General features: G+C 38.4%; 1 protein-coding gene across 2 annotated transcripts; it reads right to left on the bottom strand.

Annotated features, from left to right (window-relative positions):
* Nucleotides 1-6,458: 6,458 nt before the first annotated feature.
* RFK (riboflavin kinase) lies at nt 6,459-13,542 on the bottom strand. 2 transcript variants are annotated; one of them, XM_002187487.7, is made up of 4 exons: nt 12,785-13,123; nt 11,106-11,257; nt 9,632-9,734; nt 6,459-9,115 (listed from the first exon to the last, which is right to left on the bottom strand). In XM_002187487.7, exons 1-4 carry the CDS (start codon nt 12,864-12,866, stop codon nt 8,985-8,987), a joined length of 468 nt encoding a protein of 155 aa, XP_002187523.1. In that variant the 5' UTR covers nt 12,867-13,123; the 3' UTR covers nt 6,459-8,984. The 2 variants fall into 2 exon arrangements, with proteins under 2 accessions (XP_002187523.1, XP_030113505.4); XM_030257645.4 differs by lacking the exons at nt 6,459-9,115; nt 9,632-9,734 and having other exon boundaries at nt 11,112-11,257; nt 12,914-13,542.
* Between the last annotated feature and the right edge of the window lie 5,683 nt (nt 13,543-19,225).

Genomic DNA, 19,225 nt, shown 5'->3' with positions numbered 1-19,225 from the left:
ACTGGAGTCATCCTGTGAGACATATTCCTGCACAGAGAAAAAAACCCACAACAAAAAAACAAACAATTCCATAATTTACAATACAAATATCTATGATCAGACTGTTATATATCCAGGCAGAGTCCAGAAAAAAAAATCATAGATGAGAAAACAGTACTGACTGAAGGTATGTTTCAATTAATAGAAGATTAGCACAGGAAGCATGGGCAGGTTTGGGGACTGAGAAATTAATTTTTCAGTTCAGAATTGCATTAAATTAGACTAGCTGTGTTTTCTTGTCACCTATTTTGTGTGTTTTCATGGAGGTATCTGAAAAAAATAAAGATCTAAAAATAGAATGTATTCATAGTGCCATCAAACCAAACCACCTACACCTACACCTCATCAGTAATGAGATCTCTGTCACCATTTGGAAGGGTATTACTGTCTTCCTATTAACAAATTCTGTAGCGATTTTCAGATTTGTACCTAAGATTTCCAAGAACTATGGAGAGTTCTAGTTCTGGAATAGACAGAATGGGCAGAGTACAACAGTAGCTTCTTAAATTAATTAAGCTTTAGCCCAAGAAATGACACAGCGTGATCAGTTTCTTGGTTTCCAGATATAGAAGAGATGAGCTAGATGTATGACAAAGTAGTCATAAAGTAGATAAAGTCACAAGAATCATTGTGACATAAAGGCAGAGACTAGCCTGCACAGGATTATTAAAGGAAAGGTGTTTCAGTTTAGGTGAAAGAAAACGATATAGAAATAGCTAAAGAAACAAACACCAACCAACAAGAAAGTACACATATTGGTAAAACCAGCTCAGTAGGTCTGAAACACTACATTTTTGTCTTTAAAAATCCATAAAAGCAAAACAATAATTTAATGGAGTGGTTCATCTGGAGTAAATGCTCCATTTATAGAATATGGTTCGTTTACAGCAGCCTCTGATCCATGATTTCATAAAAATTTCAGATTCATACCCCATAAACAGGGGAGTTCTATATGCTTCACTTACAACCAGAAGAGCTACAGACTGAACTTTTTAAACAGAGACTTACAGGATCCTCAAGTAAAACATGGTAGTAGACACTAGAGCACAGAAAAGTATAACAAAACAGTTCAACAAGAAGACATGAGTAAGCATTTGTCTTTATATGAGACTTGGTTTTTTGCAAAGACCAGGTGCAGGAAGTGCAGGAAGTGCAGGAAGTGCAGGAGAGATGAAGACTCCAAACTGGCAGTCTTCCCATGAAGGCAAGAAACTGTTATTAATTAATTAGTTCTCCTGCATCATTTTTGCAACAACCTGTAATACTTTCCTGAGTAAAATTTTAACTGACAAGTTAAAGATCTTTATATGACTAAACCCAGTCATTTGCGGTTTTCATTTAGCAATGGTTCAAAGGCCAAGGATAAACATTTTATCTTTTCATGACTGTTTTTCTTTGCAACTTTGTGAGGCTGTTTTGGGGGAACATCTAGTTATATTACTAGAAGTAATACCCTGCACAGGTTTCAGTAGGAAAATCTTCTGTATCACAACTACTTGTTCTATGAAGTTTTAGGCATTAAAAAAATGTTTTTAAATAAAAGAAAATGCAATCCCTCTCCTTTTGTTGGCAAGAGAGGTGTACAAATTGAAGCATTTAAAAATTTACATCTGATTGTGACATTAAAGGCTGTCACTTGCAAAACATATTAAGACCATCTGTTTGTGTGCATTCCATCTGCAGGTGACTGGCAACTATTACAGAAAACAATAAAATCTACTAAAGGAGCAAATATTAAAGGCAGGGGGCAGGAGGTCTGTACTTCATCTTAAAAGATCTTCACTTTTACTTGCAAGACTTCAGATGTTTTTGAAATTGTATTCTTCAGCAGTAGTTAATCTCTTCTCAATATAACAAGATAAGAAATCTATTTCGTTACTATTTAATTATTTTTTTATATTACAACCATTACCTTGTCTGGACCAAGGTCAATTTTAACTGTAATTCAGTTATGCTTTTGATTTAATTCTTCACACTCATAACCAGGATTAAATTTTTTAAATTACACAGAAATTAAACTAAACATAAACCAGGGTAAATTAGATGAATGCAAAGAAATAAAATGAGAATTACTATCTATTACATAGATTTTAGGAATCTCTGACAACAGAATGGAGGACATCCAACTGCAGGTAGACACCAGAAAGAGAAGGGTCTTTACTTCAGCTAAGGTTTTAGAGTAAAGTGAAACACATTCCTTAAAAGTATATGGCTGTCCAATATACCATCAACTACTCAACACTTTTTCAGAGCATGCCAAATGACCAGAGTCTAAAAGGGGAAAAAAAGTTTAGGATTTACACAGCAGTAGGGCTAGAAGAATGGAAAATATGAGTACTGCTCAACTCAACAAAATTAAGATGAAACATCTAGCTTTCTTAGAGTATTCCTTATATTCTTAGAGATGACACCATGTAGGATACTCTGTAAGGATTTGTTCAATAATAGTAATGAAAAAATATGAAGCTAGAAAATAGTCTTACAAAGTCTGGAGAGAGTGAATTTCTGCATCTCACATGAGTGATGAGATGTCATCAGCAAGTTGCTTTGACTATTATGTGTATAAGCAAGCTAAAAATGTTTGTGTGCTAGCACAGCTAGGTGCATGTACAGGCTTAAGAGAGACTTGGACTACATTCTATCTCCAGGGACATTGAGACAGATGGGGCTGCTGTACATTTTAATCTGCTCTGTAGAAAAAAGATCTTCAGCAAGAAAGAAAAAAAAAAAAAACAAAAAAAAAGCAAATATAGATAGTATGTCAGTGAGAGAAAGAAGTTATCTAAACTCTTAGGATGTTGCCAGTGCAGGAAACCTTGCAAGACATCCACATCCTTCTACTAAAAACAGCTAAGGAAAGCAGAACAAAAATTATCATTCTCCCCAAGGATGAAACTTAAAGGAAAATGGAAAAGGCATTTCAAAAAGTCTTTGTGTTGCTTGTTCTTCACTCTGCTAGCGGAGTAGGCAGTGGTACCACTAATCCATACCAAAATATTTAATTAATACATAGATACAGCAAAGAGGCTAGTTGAAGCTTTCTTCGAGAAATCATGGAACACTGGGGTGGTCTCTGCAGCCCCCGGCAGCTGGAGATGAGGCACACCTCTCCACCTGCACTTGGCTTAAGTTCAGATGGCAGAATGAATTATTGAGACAGACCACACTGAATAGTACTGGCTTTTTTTTTTTTTTTCCCCTAGGGTAGTCTGTGATAATTTTGCTAACATTCTGACTATAAAGATTAAATACTCTTGTATTTGCACTATAATCTCCGAAAAGGGAGACCTTAACATTGGTCAAGTTACTGTGCTTCTGTAGCCATTATTTTTCCTCCCCACTACCTGACTGGCTGGTGTGCTCAGCTGAAAAGTATTTCAACCCTTCAGAAAGGAGAAATAGGAAAAACAAAGCACTTAACAGAGTAAGGATGAGGATGAGGTGCTGAGCTCCCATGTGCCAGATACCTGCCCTAACTGCAGCCCTTTCTAACAATCCTGATTTCTACCTCTCAGAAAAATTTGCCAGCAGATCTTCAATCAGACATCTTCATAAACAGCCAGGTAAATAAGCTACACCTGGACCCAGTGACTCAGATGACTGTTTTCAATCTCAGGGACTTGAATTACTGATTTTCCTTCCTGCCCACTACACCCTCCTGCTTAAGCTAGCATCTTCTAGCTCATCTTGCTCCACTACTTCTGCATTGACATGACTCCACTGCAGGGTGACTCCAGAGAGGTGCAGTCCAGCTCCTGGATGCTCTTGTTCCTCACTGAAACTGACTTCAAGTTTTGAGTGTCCCAATCCACTCTTCTTTTGCCCCTGACATCACCATGAAAGGCAGACACCTGGTTTGCTTGCCTTTAAAGCTCCTCTCTGCACCACAATTAGCTGTGGCTGCCAGGAGAAACTGGAGCTGACAGAGCAAATAGGAAACCTGGGCAGTCAGCTTAGGGGTGAGAATGACCCTGTGAATGGCCCTAATTGGTTAATGCTACCAACAGTCTTTCACACTAAATGGCTGCGTCAATTTATTTCCTTAAACAAAGTTCAAAAGTCAATGGAGCTCATAAAAAGAAGTAATAAATGTTTAGAATAGCTTATAGACCAAGAGAGTTATATCCCTCCTGAACTCCTTTGCCATTGCTCACTCTTCCTTCCAGAATTATGCAGCACAGGCTGACCTTTTTCTGGTGTCAGCACTTCAGCCTGGGTTTCATGTCCCACACTTGCCCTGACAGTCTGCATCTTTCTCCTGTAATGTGCATTATTTGAAGAACCCTGCCAGGACTCTGCAAATTCTCTGGAACCCCTCTTCAGGGAAATAACAGAATGGTGATAATAGGGAGGAAAAAAAAAAAAAAAGGCAAAAGTCCATCACAGTCCTTGCAGTTCATGAAGAGCTGTTTCACAAATTTCAAAACACCAACAAAGTTTCAAGATGAGGCTCAGCATTCAATTTTTTTTTAATACTGACCTTCTCCTGCTAGAGCTCTCGCGTGATTCTTTGTGAAGACAAAAGAAAAGTGATCACTGTGTATTTGAAGGGAAATAAGATGACCTTTTTTGCATTGTGATATTGTCTTAACTTTTTTTTCTAGGAAAGAGAGCATTTGGGTGTGTACCTTGTGCATACAGATAAAGTTTATTGGGTGAAATGAGTAACTCAGTCTGTTTTGCCGATGAATACAAAGTCCAAGAGACATTTGGAGGCATTTTCTCCTGTGATTTGTACACGGAACTTTGAACTATTGAACACAATGTGAACAATGGAGAATTTCCTGTAAGGATAGGCTGTCTTTTGATATTTCTTGTTTCCAGCTAACATGCCACTGTACAGTGAAGAAGGCTGCTGCCCACCCTGCTGTGGTGACTTCAAACTGGCAGACAGCCCAGGTTGCTTTGACTGTAGCAAAAATCCCAAGCTATGACCTTGCTGAAGAGCAGTACTGGTGTTTAAGAGCTTTATGACTGACTACGCTGAAAAAAGCTGAAGTGACACTGAGCTGAAGGCACACAACATAAGGCCTCTGCACCATCACCAGAACAGGCTGGGCTTGCTTGAAGCTGATTTGTAATGTCACTTTTCGTCCTGCATTTTTAAAAACATCCATGCTTTCCATAAAACAGTTGACTAGAAAGTACCGATTTCAATGGATAGCAATCTGTAATCATCATGCCAAAATTACCTCATTGGCTTTGAAACAGCTACAGCATCTTGCATATAGATTAGTGGAGTAAAAAAAAATGTGATTAATCCAAATGGATACAACTGGGAAAACCAGTCTTCAATTTTTTCTAGATAATACAGTTAAAAATGTTTCTGAGTGTTTTGTGTTTCTAGCCTAAGGGTAGAAGTGAGTTGTATTTGTGTCCCTGTTATCTTCTCTGCTTCTGACTACTCTTAACTAATAAAAAACTGTATAGCTGCCCTCCCAACCCCCTGTTTTTTAGCCTTATACCTTCACAGCTCTAAAGAGTACAACTCCAGTACTGGAAGGGTGAGACAGTATCTCTGGAACATTAAAAATGGTACTCCAACCTTATGACATTACTTCTTCCACCAAGTACCTCCACAGTATTCTTCATTTGTTTAAAATTTATCAGAAATATTCTATACATCAGCAACAGCTAATTAATCTAATTCCAGTGGTTTAAATAGTGTTCCATCACAAACAGAGAGTTTGAATTTATTGTGAAACATAGTCCAAAAGTACACGGGTAAAAAGAACTACTTCTGTCTTCTTTATGATCTTCCTGGGCTACAGAGAACTGAAAAAAGCAGAGAATATTTACAACAGAAATTTTTCACTTATCTTTTAAAGTGGTTCAGCACTTTCAAACTATGCCAAAGGGAATAAATAGCACATAGTGGGTGATCTACTTCAAAGGGACACAACAAAGCAACTTTTTTAGCATTACTGGATACATTATACTACAGAAGAGGATGCTCTTCATAGCCCCTTGCTATAAAGAACAAAGCCTTCACACAAAAGTGCATAGAAGTGCTGTTATTTGTTGTCAATATGGTTAGATGGCTAAGAGAATAGACTGAGCCTTAAAATAGTTCCTTCATATTTTTGATAATAAATAGCTATAGAGCTGTTAATCACTTAAGAGTTATCTTTACAAATGAATTGATTTTGAGAAGGACTAATTTTTAAGCTGTAATGCTTGAGTGGATTTTTTTTTGTATTAGATACTCCTAAAGACTTCATGATCACTCTGTAACTTTGACATTGTTCTGTGGATTTAATCACTGCACCTTCAGAACAAAGAGGAATATAAAATCATGTGAAGATTTAGAAATTCAAAATAAGGCAGTCATCCCCATAAAGCTTTGCCTAAAACTGAAACAACTGAAACAACTCCTTTGCTAGGAGTGGCAAAGGAAAGGAAATCCAAGACAAGAAGAATAAATTTGTCAATTACAGCTCCTTTAGTAAGGGTACAGTGCAACATCAACCAAAATACAGCTACTTGTACATAATACAAAAATAAAGTTTATATTGTGTTAGGAATTATATATTGAGCTTAAAGAGCAATGCATAACATTTTCTCTTAAATATTATGGTCAGGTACACTCAGCCAAATGGATGTACTAACACACTCTCTTTGAAGACAAACACTTAAAGAGCAGTTTCTTAGTTCAGTGTATCCATATACCATACTTCAGCTAGGATATGAGAGCAAGTTAAGTCTTTCAAGTTTTACCTTTGCTACTGTTCTTTATCCATAGCGCAGTAGTTCTACAATCAAATGGTGAGTTGAATTTTTGATAGTGGCATTTATTAGCAGATACAGAAAAGTATTATTCAGAAGCAGCCTAAGGCACCATAGTTTACACAACAGACCCAAGACATTACTGGCAAAAATCAATTTTAAAGGCAGCTACAAGTGTTTAGCTACAGTACCACGATGAACAACAATCTAACATTGACAACACACTCTGTTGACTAGTGTGGCTTCTGTTTATTCTCTAAAAGGAATAGTAAAATATATGATTTTAACGTTACTACAATCTGAAGAAAGCATAAACTCTTAGCAAAAAAATTTATCCCTTTATCTCTGCTTTTTAAAATTTCAATCATCAATCTTGCAAGACAATTATTTTACAGACTTTTTAAAAACACATTATGTAGTAAAAAGCCCAGTAAATTTCTTTTCTCCTTTAAAAGAAAGTAGATTGTCCCATGTCCATCTCTCCCAATTGTATTGTATCTGACTCTGCTATCAACACCACAGGCGAAGAATTCATTTAAGCAAAATCAAGTTTTCTCCTTAAGTCCTAAAGAGCAAACATGAGCTGTCTTCCCTAATAACAGCCCATGTTATTGGCTAACATTTAAAGCAATATGAAGTGAAACTATCATCTTGACAGCACTTGCCACAAAGATTGAAACAGCTGTTTTGCAAAAACTCAAATTCTAGAGTAAAAGGTAGAATTAGAATAGGACAAGGAGTAAATTCATCAAATTTCACTACAGAAATTGTGCGTTCCATATTGAACATCATAGTTCAGACAGAGAATCACAGCTGAGACATATTTAAATAAGTATTTTGAATATCAGAATATGTCCAAGACATATCACAGAGTGATGTCAAAAAGTTATGATCATGACAGTCACTGTAGCTAACCTGCTTCCATTCACCAAGGGATAGAAAAATGTATCAGAGGAAAAGAAGACTAGGTATTGAATCACACATTATATACTTATTTCAAATTATTTTTCAAATTACATCAACTGTCACCAACCTCCTTCCACTTAGCTATCATAGAATAGTTAGGGTAATAAGGGACATTCAGAGATCATCTAGTCCAACCCTCACTTGTATCCCCACATTTCAGAGTAAGACTGCAACTACTTATAAAAAATAACCAATATTCCTTCTAGTGTTGATACATTATGTAATAAATCCCCAAAGGTTTTCATTTGTGTATTTATCTACTTGGTCTCCAAAAACCTTGGCTCTTACCTACACTTAGTGCAGAGTGTTGATGAGATTTTTCTGTGCCTTACAATAATGCAAACCTTGAAGTCAGACATTTTATTGCCAGTGCAGTGAATAACCTCAAGATTTCCCTATGAAAACTACCAGCAGCACATAAAATGCAAATTTGTGTTTCACTACCTCTTTTCCTTTAAGGTGCAATGAGCAGAAGTCTTGTTATATTGTTTCTTCATCTTTTACGCCTGAACCTTAAAGTTTATCAGCTTTCACACTTCTACTCATTTTTTGAAATTAAGTGAAACACCTCTTCAGAATTAAACTACAAAAGTCATGAGTTATCATATGTTCTGTCAAGTGTGAAGAAATATAGTTCCGATTCTAGCAACACAATGAGCAATAGCGATTACTTCCATTTCAAATAAACTTAAAATAAATAATTTCAATTAAAGTAACAGCTTCAACCATAACAGCTGTGCAGCATATAAAAAACCAAGAACTACAGGGAATTAATCTTGCTATTGTTATCTAATCATATCTAGCCACAGGAATTTTCTGAGTCAACCGACACTAACATTTTCCAAGCTAAAACTCAGATCTAAGAATTACATAGAAAATGGACAAGAACATTATGTTAAGAACAGACACTCTCCATTAAATGAGCTAACCACACCTCATGGTTACAATTAAGATTGGTCATGTTCTGAATGTGCTCAGATCATCAAAGACCTGGTAACATTAGGATACATTGTACATTGCTTGTCTATAATCACTTAGTACAGCCTTCTTGTTCTTTTGTATGACTGGGGTAATGATGACTTAAGCAAAACAGAAGTCATCTTGTACGGTTGTTCTGATCTCAGTCACGTAACAGACATGACACAAAAGTATCTATGACAGCAGTGCAAATACAAAAGCTCCATGATATGGGAGAAAATAAGAAAAAAGAAAAAAAGAAAATAAAAAAAAAAAAAGAGGCTGTGTGGTTTTTCTCAGTGATTGTTTACTATTTTGCCTTCTGGCAGATGAAAAAAGTTATCTTCTTTGAGTTTAAGATGTTCTGGTAGATCTAGCTGTCTTTTTGCTTCTTCAATGTCCTCCTGAATTGCCAAAATGAGTGCATCTGAAAAAGGTAAGAATAGGGATATTTAAAAGTTGGTTTGTATTCTGAGCACAATAATAAGTGTAAATAAGGCACCACAAAATGTCAAACAACAATCACAGAAGTACAATATAACTATGAGGTTTGAAAGGCAGAATTCTCTGCTTTAAACATGTTTTTTTTAACATGCTAGAGTTGCATTTTTATCTGTTATCAGCACTATTATCTTTGTTTGCCAAAAGACACATTAACAGCTCTGTTTCAAAACTAACAAAACTGCATTTTAAGAAGAAATCAGTACACTTGACTTTTAATGTTACTCCTCAGACAAGCAAAAGAAAAGTGCAGGTCTTTAGTGTGATACATAAGAAGATGTGGGGGTACGTTTTTTGGTTTTAAATTACGAAAACATTTTACTGACATTTTAAAGGTTAACCAATAAAACATCTCAGGATGCAAGGAGGTACAGTGAAGACACAGAACTTGCATGAGTAAGGCAAAAAATAAACTAGTTTGAGGGAGACTTCCAATACTGACCCAAGGAATCAAAGTTTTTTTCCGGTCGAATGTATCCAGTTATGACTATACTAAGAATTTCTCCATAAAAGTCTTCTTTGAAGGTGTGGATGATGTGTGTTTCCTAAAGGAAGAGAAGTAAGTGGACAATTACTCTGAACTTAAGAGTTTCTTTCCTGCTCTGTAAACATGTAGGCCTAATATCCAACATTCAAATTCTCAAGAGATAAAAAATAAAAGGGACATTTAGTATAGCATGTATCATCCAAAACTAAAAGGCCAGGGCTTTAGTTTGTATTAGGAAGTAGAATTGCATTCTGCATGGAATTTAAAAAAAATTACTTCCTTAAAGAGTAAAAACAAAGAGAACAGGAATGGGGAAAAAAAAAACCAACAAAACCAAAACAACAAAAAGCGCTCAAACCAAACAAAAAGACCCAACAAACCAATTAAAAAAAAAACAAAACCCACACCCCCAGACATTAGAAGAAGTGCTTCAAAACTTCTCAGAGTTAAGATTTCCATGGCAGGGAGTGTTAATGTTTCATCAACAAGTGAATGCATTAAAATAACTCTGAAGATGTTGACAGAACTAGTTGCCTAAGGGAGAGCTTTTACAACCATCTCCTAAGGGAAATGAATGATAAAATTGAAGAGCAAGTCCAGACTTAGACATGGACCTGACACTCAAAACTTTTTAATGCACATCTTGATCTCCAAAATAGGCCAACCCATACCAACAGAGCTAACACTTGGGAAGCTTTTAACTGCTTGCTCAGAAAAGTTATCTGCAAAAAAAATTTAAAGTATAGAGCTTCCTAAGACAACCACTTAGAAGTAGAGATTCATGTACAAATAAAATCGTTTTAAACAAATAGAAGAGAGCTTTGCAAGACTCAGGAAAAGTACCAACACCTGACACCAAAAAAACGTCACAGCTATCACAGCTCAGGATTTTGACTTCTCCATCCTTACATCCTTATATGCCTTCAAATATTTATTTAGTACATTAAGACACAGCATCTTATGTATCCATTTCCCCATTTAAGAGAACAATTAATTAAAAATACATTACAAATTAAGCTGCACCAACATCTCCTATCTGAAATTCAGATACATTACAGAGAACAATAGATTATTAATATGTTCCAGCTTCTGCTAGGGTCTCATAACTAGTAGATTCAATGCATTTACCAAGTTCATGCTTAATCTGCTACCAGCAAGTCAAGCAACCATCATTTCAAGTAAAATTATATTTAATTTTGGAAGTGGTTAAGAAATGGTGGAATAGAAGAAAGAAAAACTTTATTCAACTTTCTCTGCATACTATTTGGTTACAAAGAGTATATTATTTTCAGAATAGAAATATTACATAGATAACAAATGCATTTGTAATGGTGCACAAATTTCTAGATACCACTCATCAAATTCTGAGTATCTTGTTAAAATTCATCTTTTATTACAATAAAAATCCCACAAAAAGCAAGATTCTTACCACTGATTTCTTAATATTCTTATAGAAGGGATTCCATCCTATGCTCAAAACCATTTTATGCACATCTCCATTTCCAACACAGGCCCATCCATAGTATATACCAGTAGGGATATCAGATGGAAAGCTTTCAACTACTTGCTCAGAAAAGTTAGCTGTAAAAATTGTATAAAGTGAGAGTGACTTTGTGTAAGTCAAATATACAACAGGATCTTCAAATACTTAAAAGCCAAACTCTGCCTACATATTATTCACAAATATAACACTGGTGATGATAAGAATAATGAAACATACCATCAGCAAAGTATAAAACAGCTTCATAAAATTCAGTTACTGTGGCAATACCAGAGTTATTACATCTCATACATACACACACACACTATATTGTACAGTTTTCTTTCTCTTCTGCACTAATAATTAATAAATACGTCACACAGGCAGCCAGAACACATTTCATTCTTAGACAATTACCACAGATTTACAATGAGGAAAAATGAGAGGGGAAAAGTCAACTTTTTTCTGCACTATAAACCTCAGAACTATTTATTAGTAAAATATTTACTGATAAAATAAACTATGTAGAAGCAAATGTAATAATCTGTCAAGTTTTGCACAAGTTCCCTTTCAGATGCTTCTGTGGATTTGAGATTTCCTTTGAAAACTCCGTATTTACAGTAAAATAAAATTTCCTTTTGACTGAATTGAATCTTCTCTCAAAATTACTATCCTACCCCTATAAGCTAAATAGATCTCTGCGTGCAAGATACCAAAATGCTTTGAAAGAATAGATGGTTACCAAATTTATATCAAAGCTCACAGATAGTTGCAGCTTCCTTTCCCTGTTCCCTAATACCAACGCATCATTTATAAACAACCAAGAGAAAAACATTAAATGTTCTCAGAAACGGATGTCAGAAATCCAGCACTACAAGAGTAGTCTTATAAAGTTTCATGTCTGCTAGATGTAGTGCAATATGACTACTAACTTCAGTGTCTGCTTAAGAACAGCCAAAATTCTCTTGCAGCCTTCATCTGCCTGAATTTAGACAACTGAAACAGAGACTGGAAATAGGAAAATACATTCTCAGTAGGCCAAGCCCACCTGCTCTGCTTCAAACTCTGCTTTACTCCCCTTAAACTTTCCTCCTTGCAGCGATTCCCAATGCCTCCTCCCTTTCCTATTCCTACTGGAGACTTGTGCGAAGAGTTATTTTCCCAGGCTGCCACACACTGCATGGAGAATGGGACACTTATCTACATCCTGTACATCGTGACGATCACTAGATGAGAACAGGAACAAACATCAAGATTCAGAGAAACCTCTTCACAGACTGGGGTGTAGGGCGTAACACACGGGAAGGTGCAAGACTCTAAGCAGTGCACGAGACTGGGAAAAAAGGAAAACGCTAGTAGGAAACAAGGCAAGGCCGTTCTCGGAAGCCGCAAGGCATGACAAAAGCAGCCGTGCGGGGCAGCGGGGCGGCCGCCGAGGTCAGGCGAGCTTAGTCCGGCGCTGCCGCGCCGCCGCCCGGCAGGAGCAGGGCCGGCTCCGCCCGGCGGCAGGACCCGGCCGGCAGCTCGCCCGCGGCACCGCTCCCGGGACTCGGCGCGGCCCCAGCCCCACGGCCGGGCCCAGCCCCGCCCGTGTCCTTCCGAGAACTGCGCCCTCCGCGCCCGCTCACCGGTGGGGATGCCCAGCTCCTTGGAGCCCCTGCCGTAGCCCTTCACCACCTCCCCGCGGCAGAAGTACGGCAGGTGCCTCATGGCCCCGCGCTCAGCCGCCGGCGCCCCGGGCCCGCCGCGCCGCTCACCGCCTCCCACACAGGGCGCTACCAACGACAGGGGAGGGACCGCTCAGCCTGCGCGCCCCGGGCTTCCTGCCCACCCTCCGGAGTGGACGTGCCCGCGCCGCGTGCCCAGTGTGCCCTCCCTCGCCGGGGGACGGCCATCCCGGCTGCAGCGGGGCGGGGCTGGATGGCGATCCGGGCCAAGGCGGGGCGGGGCTGGATGGCGATCCGGGCCAAGGCGGGGCGGAGCTGCGCGGCCATCCCGGCCGCAGCGGGGCGGAGCTAGATGACGATCCCGGCCTCAGCGGGGCGGGCGGAATGCGCGGCCATCCCGGCGGCAGCGGGGCGGAGCTGCACGACCATTCGTGCCGCGGCGGGGCGGAATGCGCGGCCATCCCGGCCGCGGCGGGGCGGAGCTAGATGGCGATCCCGGCCTCAGCGCGGCGGGGCGGAATGCGCGGCCATCCCGGCCGCGGCGGGGCGGGCGGTGCCGTGCGCAGCCGGGTGCTGTCGCTCGTCAGGGCTGCCGCCGTGCCCTTTGCTCGTGCCCGCGGCTCTCGTCGCTCTCGGCTCTCCGAGGGCAGCGGGGTCTGGCCCGTCCTGTAGTTTCTTTGATGGAAACTGCAGTGATAGCTGCGACTGCTGTACTCTAGCTGCCGCATCCTGACGCTCTTACCTGAAAGGCTGCGCCTCGCACCCCGCGCCCACGCATGGTGATAGGAATTGTTGCTCCCTTGGTAGCCCTAGGTCAGAAAAGGCCAAATGTTTCAGTGCACTGCAGACATTCAGGAAAGCCACGAGAACAGGTGTTTTTGTGACATGCTCCAGCGAACTGCAGTTCCTTGCTTGAAACAAAAACAATAATCCAAACAACTAAACCTCAACAGCAAACTAAACTAAAACCAAACCAAAAACCCAAACCATTTTTACTCAACTTCTGCTTTCACCAACGTGCTCACGTCTTTCCTTCTGCCTTTACCACTGCAAGTGCCGGGGTCTCCTTTGAAAAAAGCACCAAGACAGCAGTGCTCATTCTGTGTTCACTCAAAGGAAAACGAAGGGTTACAGGAGCATTTATCTTCCTTCACTTCCTGTCTCCAGCTTATCTTCATGTTGATAAAGCTTATTAATGTATTTAGATGATTAGCACTCTTTTTTCTATTAGCTTGCCTGATCCAGCTTAAATAAATTTAAGATGGCACGAGTTCAAAATAGTATTCTGTGAAAGATGTCCATAATCTTGGTAAATTACAGAACAGCCAGCCCACCAGCAGACAGTCCCTTTGTATCTGATACTATAGGCCATTTGAGTTCTGGGGTCTCATTCAGCACTGCTGTGCTGCACATAAGCGTAAGTGTTTAAACACAGAACTGTTATCCAGAAACACCATCCAGAAAATCCCTGAAGTGAATTGGCACTTCCTTTTTTTTTCCTCCCTTCTAGAACAGTTTCTAATTTCAACAGTTTGATATGAGCCATAAAAATATTTCAGGACTTACCTCTAATTTGGTTTGCTATTTTTCTTAATGAGGAAAAGCAATGTGAACATCTATGGCTTGTGCTTGTATTTAATTGTATTCCAAGTAAATAACTTTTAAAAATGGTGATTCTTTGGAGAAATTGAATAATATTATTTATTTGTAGAAATCATATTATAAGGCACTGACTATTCATGGAAGCTGTGGACGCAAACTTTTTATATAAGAAAGCAAAAAATTTCTAAGTGATTTTGCTTCAAACTTATCCTCTTTCCTTCTTTCATTTCTCATGATTCCCTGCCATCCTTTTCATGGTAACATTTAAATTCATTACTTCTGCTTGAGAAGCTTTGACTGTCTTAGGGAATGACCATATGTGTAGCTGGAACTTGCAACAGAATGGTGGTGGTACATATGTAAGAAAAAAATTGGAAGGTATCCTAAGTATGCTGCTAGCAAGTCAATTCTGTTCTGCAGTCTCTGAGTGTGTAGAGAACAATGTTACAAAAGATGTTTAAAGGTTTTGCAGAAGCGTCTTGGATATAAAGTCTTAAATAAGTCCTTGCCTAGTTGCTTAACTAATGACAGACCATTAACTGTTGACAGTGTGGCCTCACAGCCATTAGCACTGCTAGTTTATTTTAACTGAAAAGCAAGAAATTGAAACAAAACCCCTCTATTTTCTGAATGAGTTTCCTCACGATAATTGTATTCAAGGGCATACACATTTGTGCTCGTCTCCACGCCTTTTTTTTTTTTTTTTTTTTAACGAAGCCGTCTTTTCAGAACTGATGTTGCTGTTGTTGTGATATCCACACGATGGCACGCAGTGACTTCTTTTTGAGCGTCTGTAGGTTTGGTCAAAAGGTTTACGATCTCAGTAACTGAGACCTTGAGCATTACTAAGTCAAGGAAGTATTTGTTTAAGAATTATGTGGTTAAGTAATTTCACAGAAGTCTTGCTGACGATTTCTATCTCATTCTTGCAAGCAGTTGTAACATTAATTTTCATCAGTAGTCATGATGGGCTGCCATGACCCAGATAAAATATTAGCCATCCTTCTTACTCTGTCCTCATTTTTCTTTTGTTATTAAGTATACTAGTTCATGTTGGAGGGGGGGCAGATCTTAAGTAGAATTTAATTGCTTCTACTGACATTTATAGTAGTTAACTAATAAAATTTAGTAGAGTTAGTAGACAAGTTTCTTCCAAAAACATAATCAAATTTTAGTGATGAACATATCTTCTAGCATTGTCAGTCAAAAGAGGAACTATTTGAGAGTTCCTATCTCCAGTGAGAAAACTCAGGTGTTATTTCCAGCAGCTAGGGAAGAACTTCTGTTCCCTACTTATGCTACTTTAGCTGTAGTTATTGTCAGTGAAAAATATTTTTCTTTTTTCTAGAGCCACAAAAACCAGAATAAAGAAAAGAGAGCACGTGTTATGTCACCTGTGTAGGGCCCATGTCAGGTTACCTAACTGAACATAAGCTTTGAGGACTCATCATACTAACCAACATTTAATGCAGAGTAGAACATACTCTGTTCATCTTGTTTTGCAGTAATACACAAGATTTGTATCACATCACAAGTCTGTGCCAGAGTCCCTGTCTCTTACTACTGTGCTGCAAAAGCCTGCATTCCTATGCAAGACTTAAGGTGAGAACAAGAATATTGTGTTTCCTTTATGTGGTGTGGAAAAATAGCAAAACCATATCTGCTGGATACTGGAATATTTTAGGGCTGTCCCAGCTAAACTGGAAATTCTGGTTACACCAGGCTCAGTGAAATATTCAAGAGCGGACTCAGAAAAGAGTAACATGTAGTAAAAGTAGCAGCATTTTAGCCAGTTCCTTGGAAGTTTCCATTCCCAGCATGACAAAACACTCATTGATTCAGGAGTTCAATTCAAGGACGCTCTGGCACTCCTTACTTTTAGTATGCTGAAACCAGGTGATGAAATCACAGATATGTACAAAACACTCTTGCTAGAATGTCTAACAAATACCTGCTTTGAAAGTACTTTTTCTGTATTTTATTCTGGAATAGAAAACCACAAAAGTTATTATTGTACTTTTTAAAAAAATTATCTTTATTTTTAGTAGTTTGAAGTTTTGTTCTAGTTGAATAGACCACTTTCTTCTAGGAAAAATACCTGCACATTAGTATGATGGTACTGAGACTGTTAGATTACAGTGAAGCAACAGGTACTGTGAATGTCTGTTTAATAAGCCATAGCTGATACTATCTGCTAAACATCTGATAAGTACATAAAATTCTAACAACTACCATTTCTATGTTAGTGAACTGTGTGTGAAAGATAAAACTGCTGCTTTTCAGATATTGCAGAAATATTACATAAAAGTGTAGAACTTGATGCTTTTTGAAAGTTCATTTCAATTCTCAAGAAGTCCTCCAGATTATGATTCCCTGTTTTTCTCTCTGATGTCTTTTCTCCACACCAAATCCTCAGTTAGCTCCTTGAAAAATACAAAGCATTGTTTTCAGCTAGTTTCCCATTATCTCTGCACAGTATTGTATTCTGCCATGTGGACATGCTTCATATTTAGTGCTCAAAAAAAGCATTTAAATGTATTTTAAGTCCTTCCCTCTTTGTCCATTTCCCCAAAATGGTTTAATAAGTGCCTCAGATTAAATGTCTGTAATTAACTGATTAGGTTGGATTATATGATGGCCATCTTAATGGCAGGTTTATTGTCACACATATTTTTTTGCAGCCACAGGTGACCCAGATCAAAATATTTGTGACCAGTCTATCCCTTATTATAAAAGCAACCTTCAGTTAATTGTTTGGCAAAACATTAAGGACAATCTTACCTATAGAGACTTTGGCAGCACATAAAAAAATATTACAGGGCAAGGCAGCTCAGGCAGCTTACCACCTTGAAGATAATAAAATGAGATTCTTGTCCAAAATATCTTGCATTTCTCAGCAATCAACACAAATTGTTATCAGAAGTCTTGCAATGGAATGCAGAAGAACAAGACTGGGGATCTAGGTGAGAGGTTAGGAGATGTTTACTGTATTGTCATGATGTTTCCAGATGAATAGATGTTAGGCAACTTGGAGGTCAGTGTCAACCTACTTCTGCAGAAATGGTGTGCAAGAAACTTAGGAAATGGCATGTAAGAAATGTGTTACAGGAAGTAACAGATAGATGAGATCTATTAAGAAAGTAATAAACAATGGGACAGGCAATGAATTTTTCAGCTCATTAAATTTAAGAAATACCAGGAATAACTTAATTACAGATTTTGGTGAATCTGCATAATATCTGTTTCTCATTAGTTGTAAAGCAAACAAATATTAGATACCAAAGTATTTTCTGACCTAGAACTTAATACAACTTGGCACTTATTTTCTGCTTTTCATGGGGAAGAGTAGAAGACAAAGGTGCTAAAGGTTTACAGAAAAAGGCAATCACTCAGAGGGAAAAGCCTGTTAGAAGGGCTTAAGCTCAAGTGGGAATGAGTATGGAGATAAAAGGAGCAGATATTTGATGTTCATTAAGCTTCTTAAGTTTGGGAACACTTTACAAAAGAAAATAAATCAGTTTGTCAAAACTGTTGGTCTTTACTGCAGGAATTAGTTTCACAACAACATAAAGAACAAAAAAATTAAACCAGTGACCACGGAATTAATTCATGGAAATGCCATGAAGAACAGTAGCCTCTCAAAACCACAGGAGATGTATTGTCCCAGTGGTAGAATTCCTTTTTTTTTTTATGTCCAGGAATACTCTGCTTAGGCACTGACCTCTATTCTCTTTACAGAAGAGATTTTGTTAGTTTTCAGCCTATGAGGGATAAAAGCTTTTCGCCTATGCAGCAACATCGGAAAGAGCAGAAAATGAAAATTATTGTTGTGGTGACTGACATTGCAGAGGGGATGTAATGAAGGAAGTAGCTACAATGTTTTTCCTTGCATTCTAATTATAATTTTCAAGATAATTTGCTTCTTTCCTTCTCTGGGCTTGCTGTTCCAGCCTTTATCACAGAGTAAGCAACAGGTGAGCAAACAAGAAAGATTCTGATGAATATTTCTCATTGCTAAAAGGAACCTGTAGTTTGTAATACTCCTGCTTCCACCAATACGTAATGCATGTTCAAGGCACACCTGCATTTGTGACAGCACTGCAATCTGTATAAGGCAACTGCTTTTTCAATTGCAATCTTCTTAATATTGCTTATTGAAGAAATAGCCCAAATCATCACTTGTGTCTGCCACTGCAAAGAAATCCTTCTCTCTTCAAATATGCCTTTTGAGCACAAACTCGTGTTTTCTTAATACAGGAAGTATTTGCACAACAGCAACAGAAAAGTGTTAGCCGTAATTTTCACGATTTTTGGGCTCCATCCCATTTGCCATGCACACAGTCCCAGTAGTCCTGAAAGCAGCCTGTGCCAGACACAGCGGTGCTGAGCACAGAAGAGTATGGTGGCATCAGTCTCCCAAAAATTGCTTCAGTATGGGCAGAGTGCCATCAGTTGTACTTGCTAGTAAGCCTAGCTGGGTGTTGCCCTACTCATTTTCCTAATCACACCAAATCTATGGATACAAAAGGCATGTACAAAGAAGAATCCCAGAGGTAATACAAGGCTTGTTTGAATAACACAGCTGGTACAGTTGTTGCTAACTATGGTGGAAATATAATGCTGTCTGTTGCTTCTTCAATTTTCCCAGTTCAACTGCATCCAAATGCAATGAAAACAACTTATTTTTCTCATTGGGAGTTACAATTAAAATCATTCTTTTCCCCCACCACCCCTCAAAAAAAAAAAAATCACCAACAAAAACTTCCCATCTAAAGCAAATAAAACTGAACAAAACCCCAA

Source organism: Taeniopygia guttata, chromosome Z (assembly GCF_048771995.1).
Source record: "Taeniopygia guttata chromosome Z, bTaeGut7.mat, whole genome shotgun sequence".
NCBI lineage: Eukaryota > Metazoa > Chordata > Aves > Passeriformes > Estrildidae > Taeniopygia > Taeniopygia guttata.
Note: the sequence above shows the minus strand (reverse complement) of the source record. Positions and strands in the feature narration are given on the sequence as shown.

Bases quoted from the DNA above. Each gene is read 5' to 3' on its own strand.
- RFK (XM_002187487.7), bottom strand. From the start codon at position 12,866: ATGAGGCACCTGCCGTACTTCTGCCGCGGGGAGGTGGTGAAGGGCTAC. The intron at 11,258-12,784 runs GTGAGCGGGCGC...CAATTTTTACAG, and splicing joins GGAGCTGGGCATCCCCACCG to CTAACTTTTCTGAGCAAGTA. The intron at 9,735-11,105 runs GTAAGAATCTTG...CTCTTCCTTTAG, and splicing joins AGAATATTAAGAAATCAGTG to GAAACACACATCATCCACAC.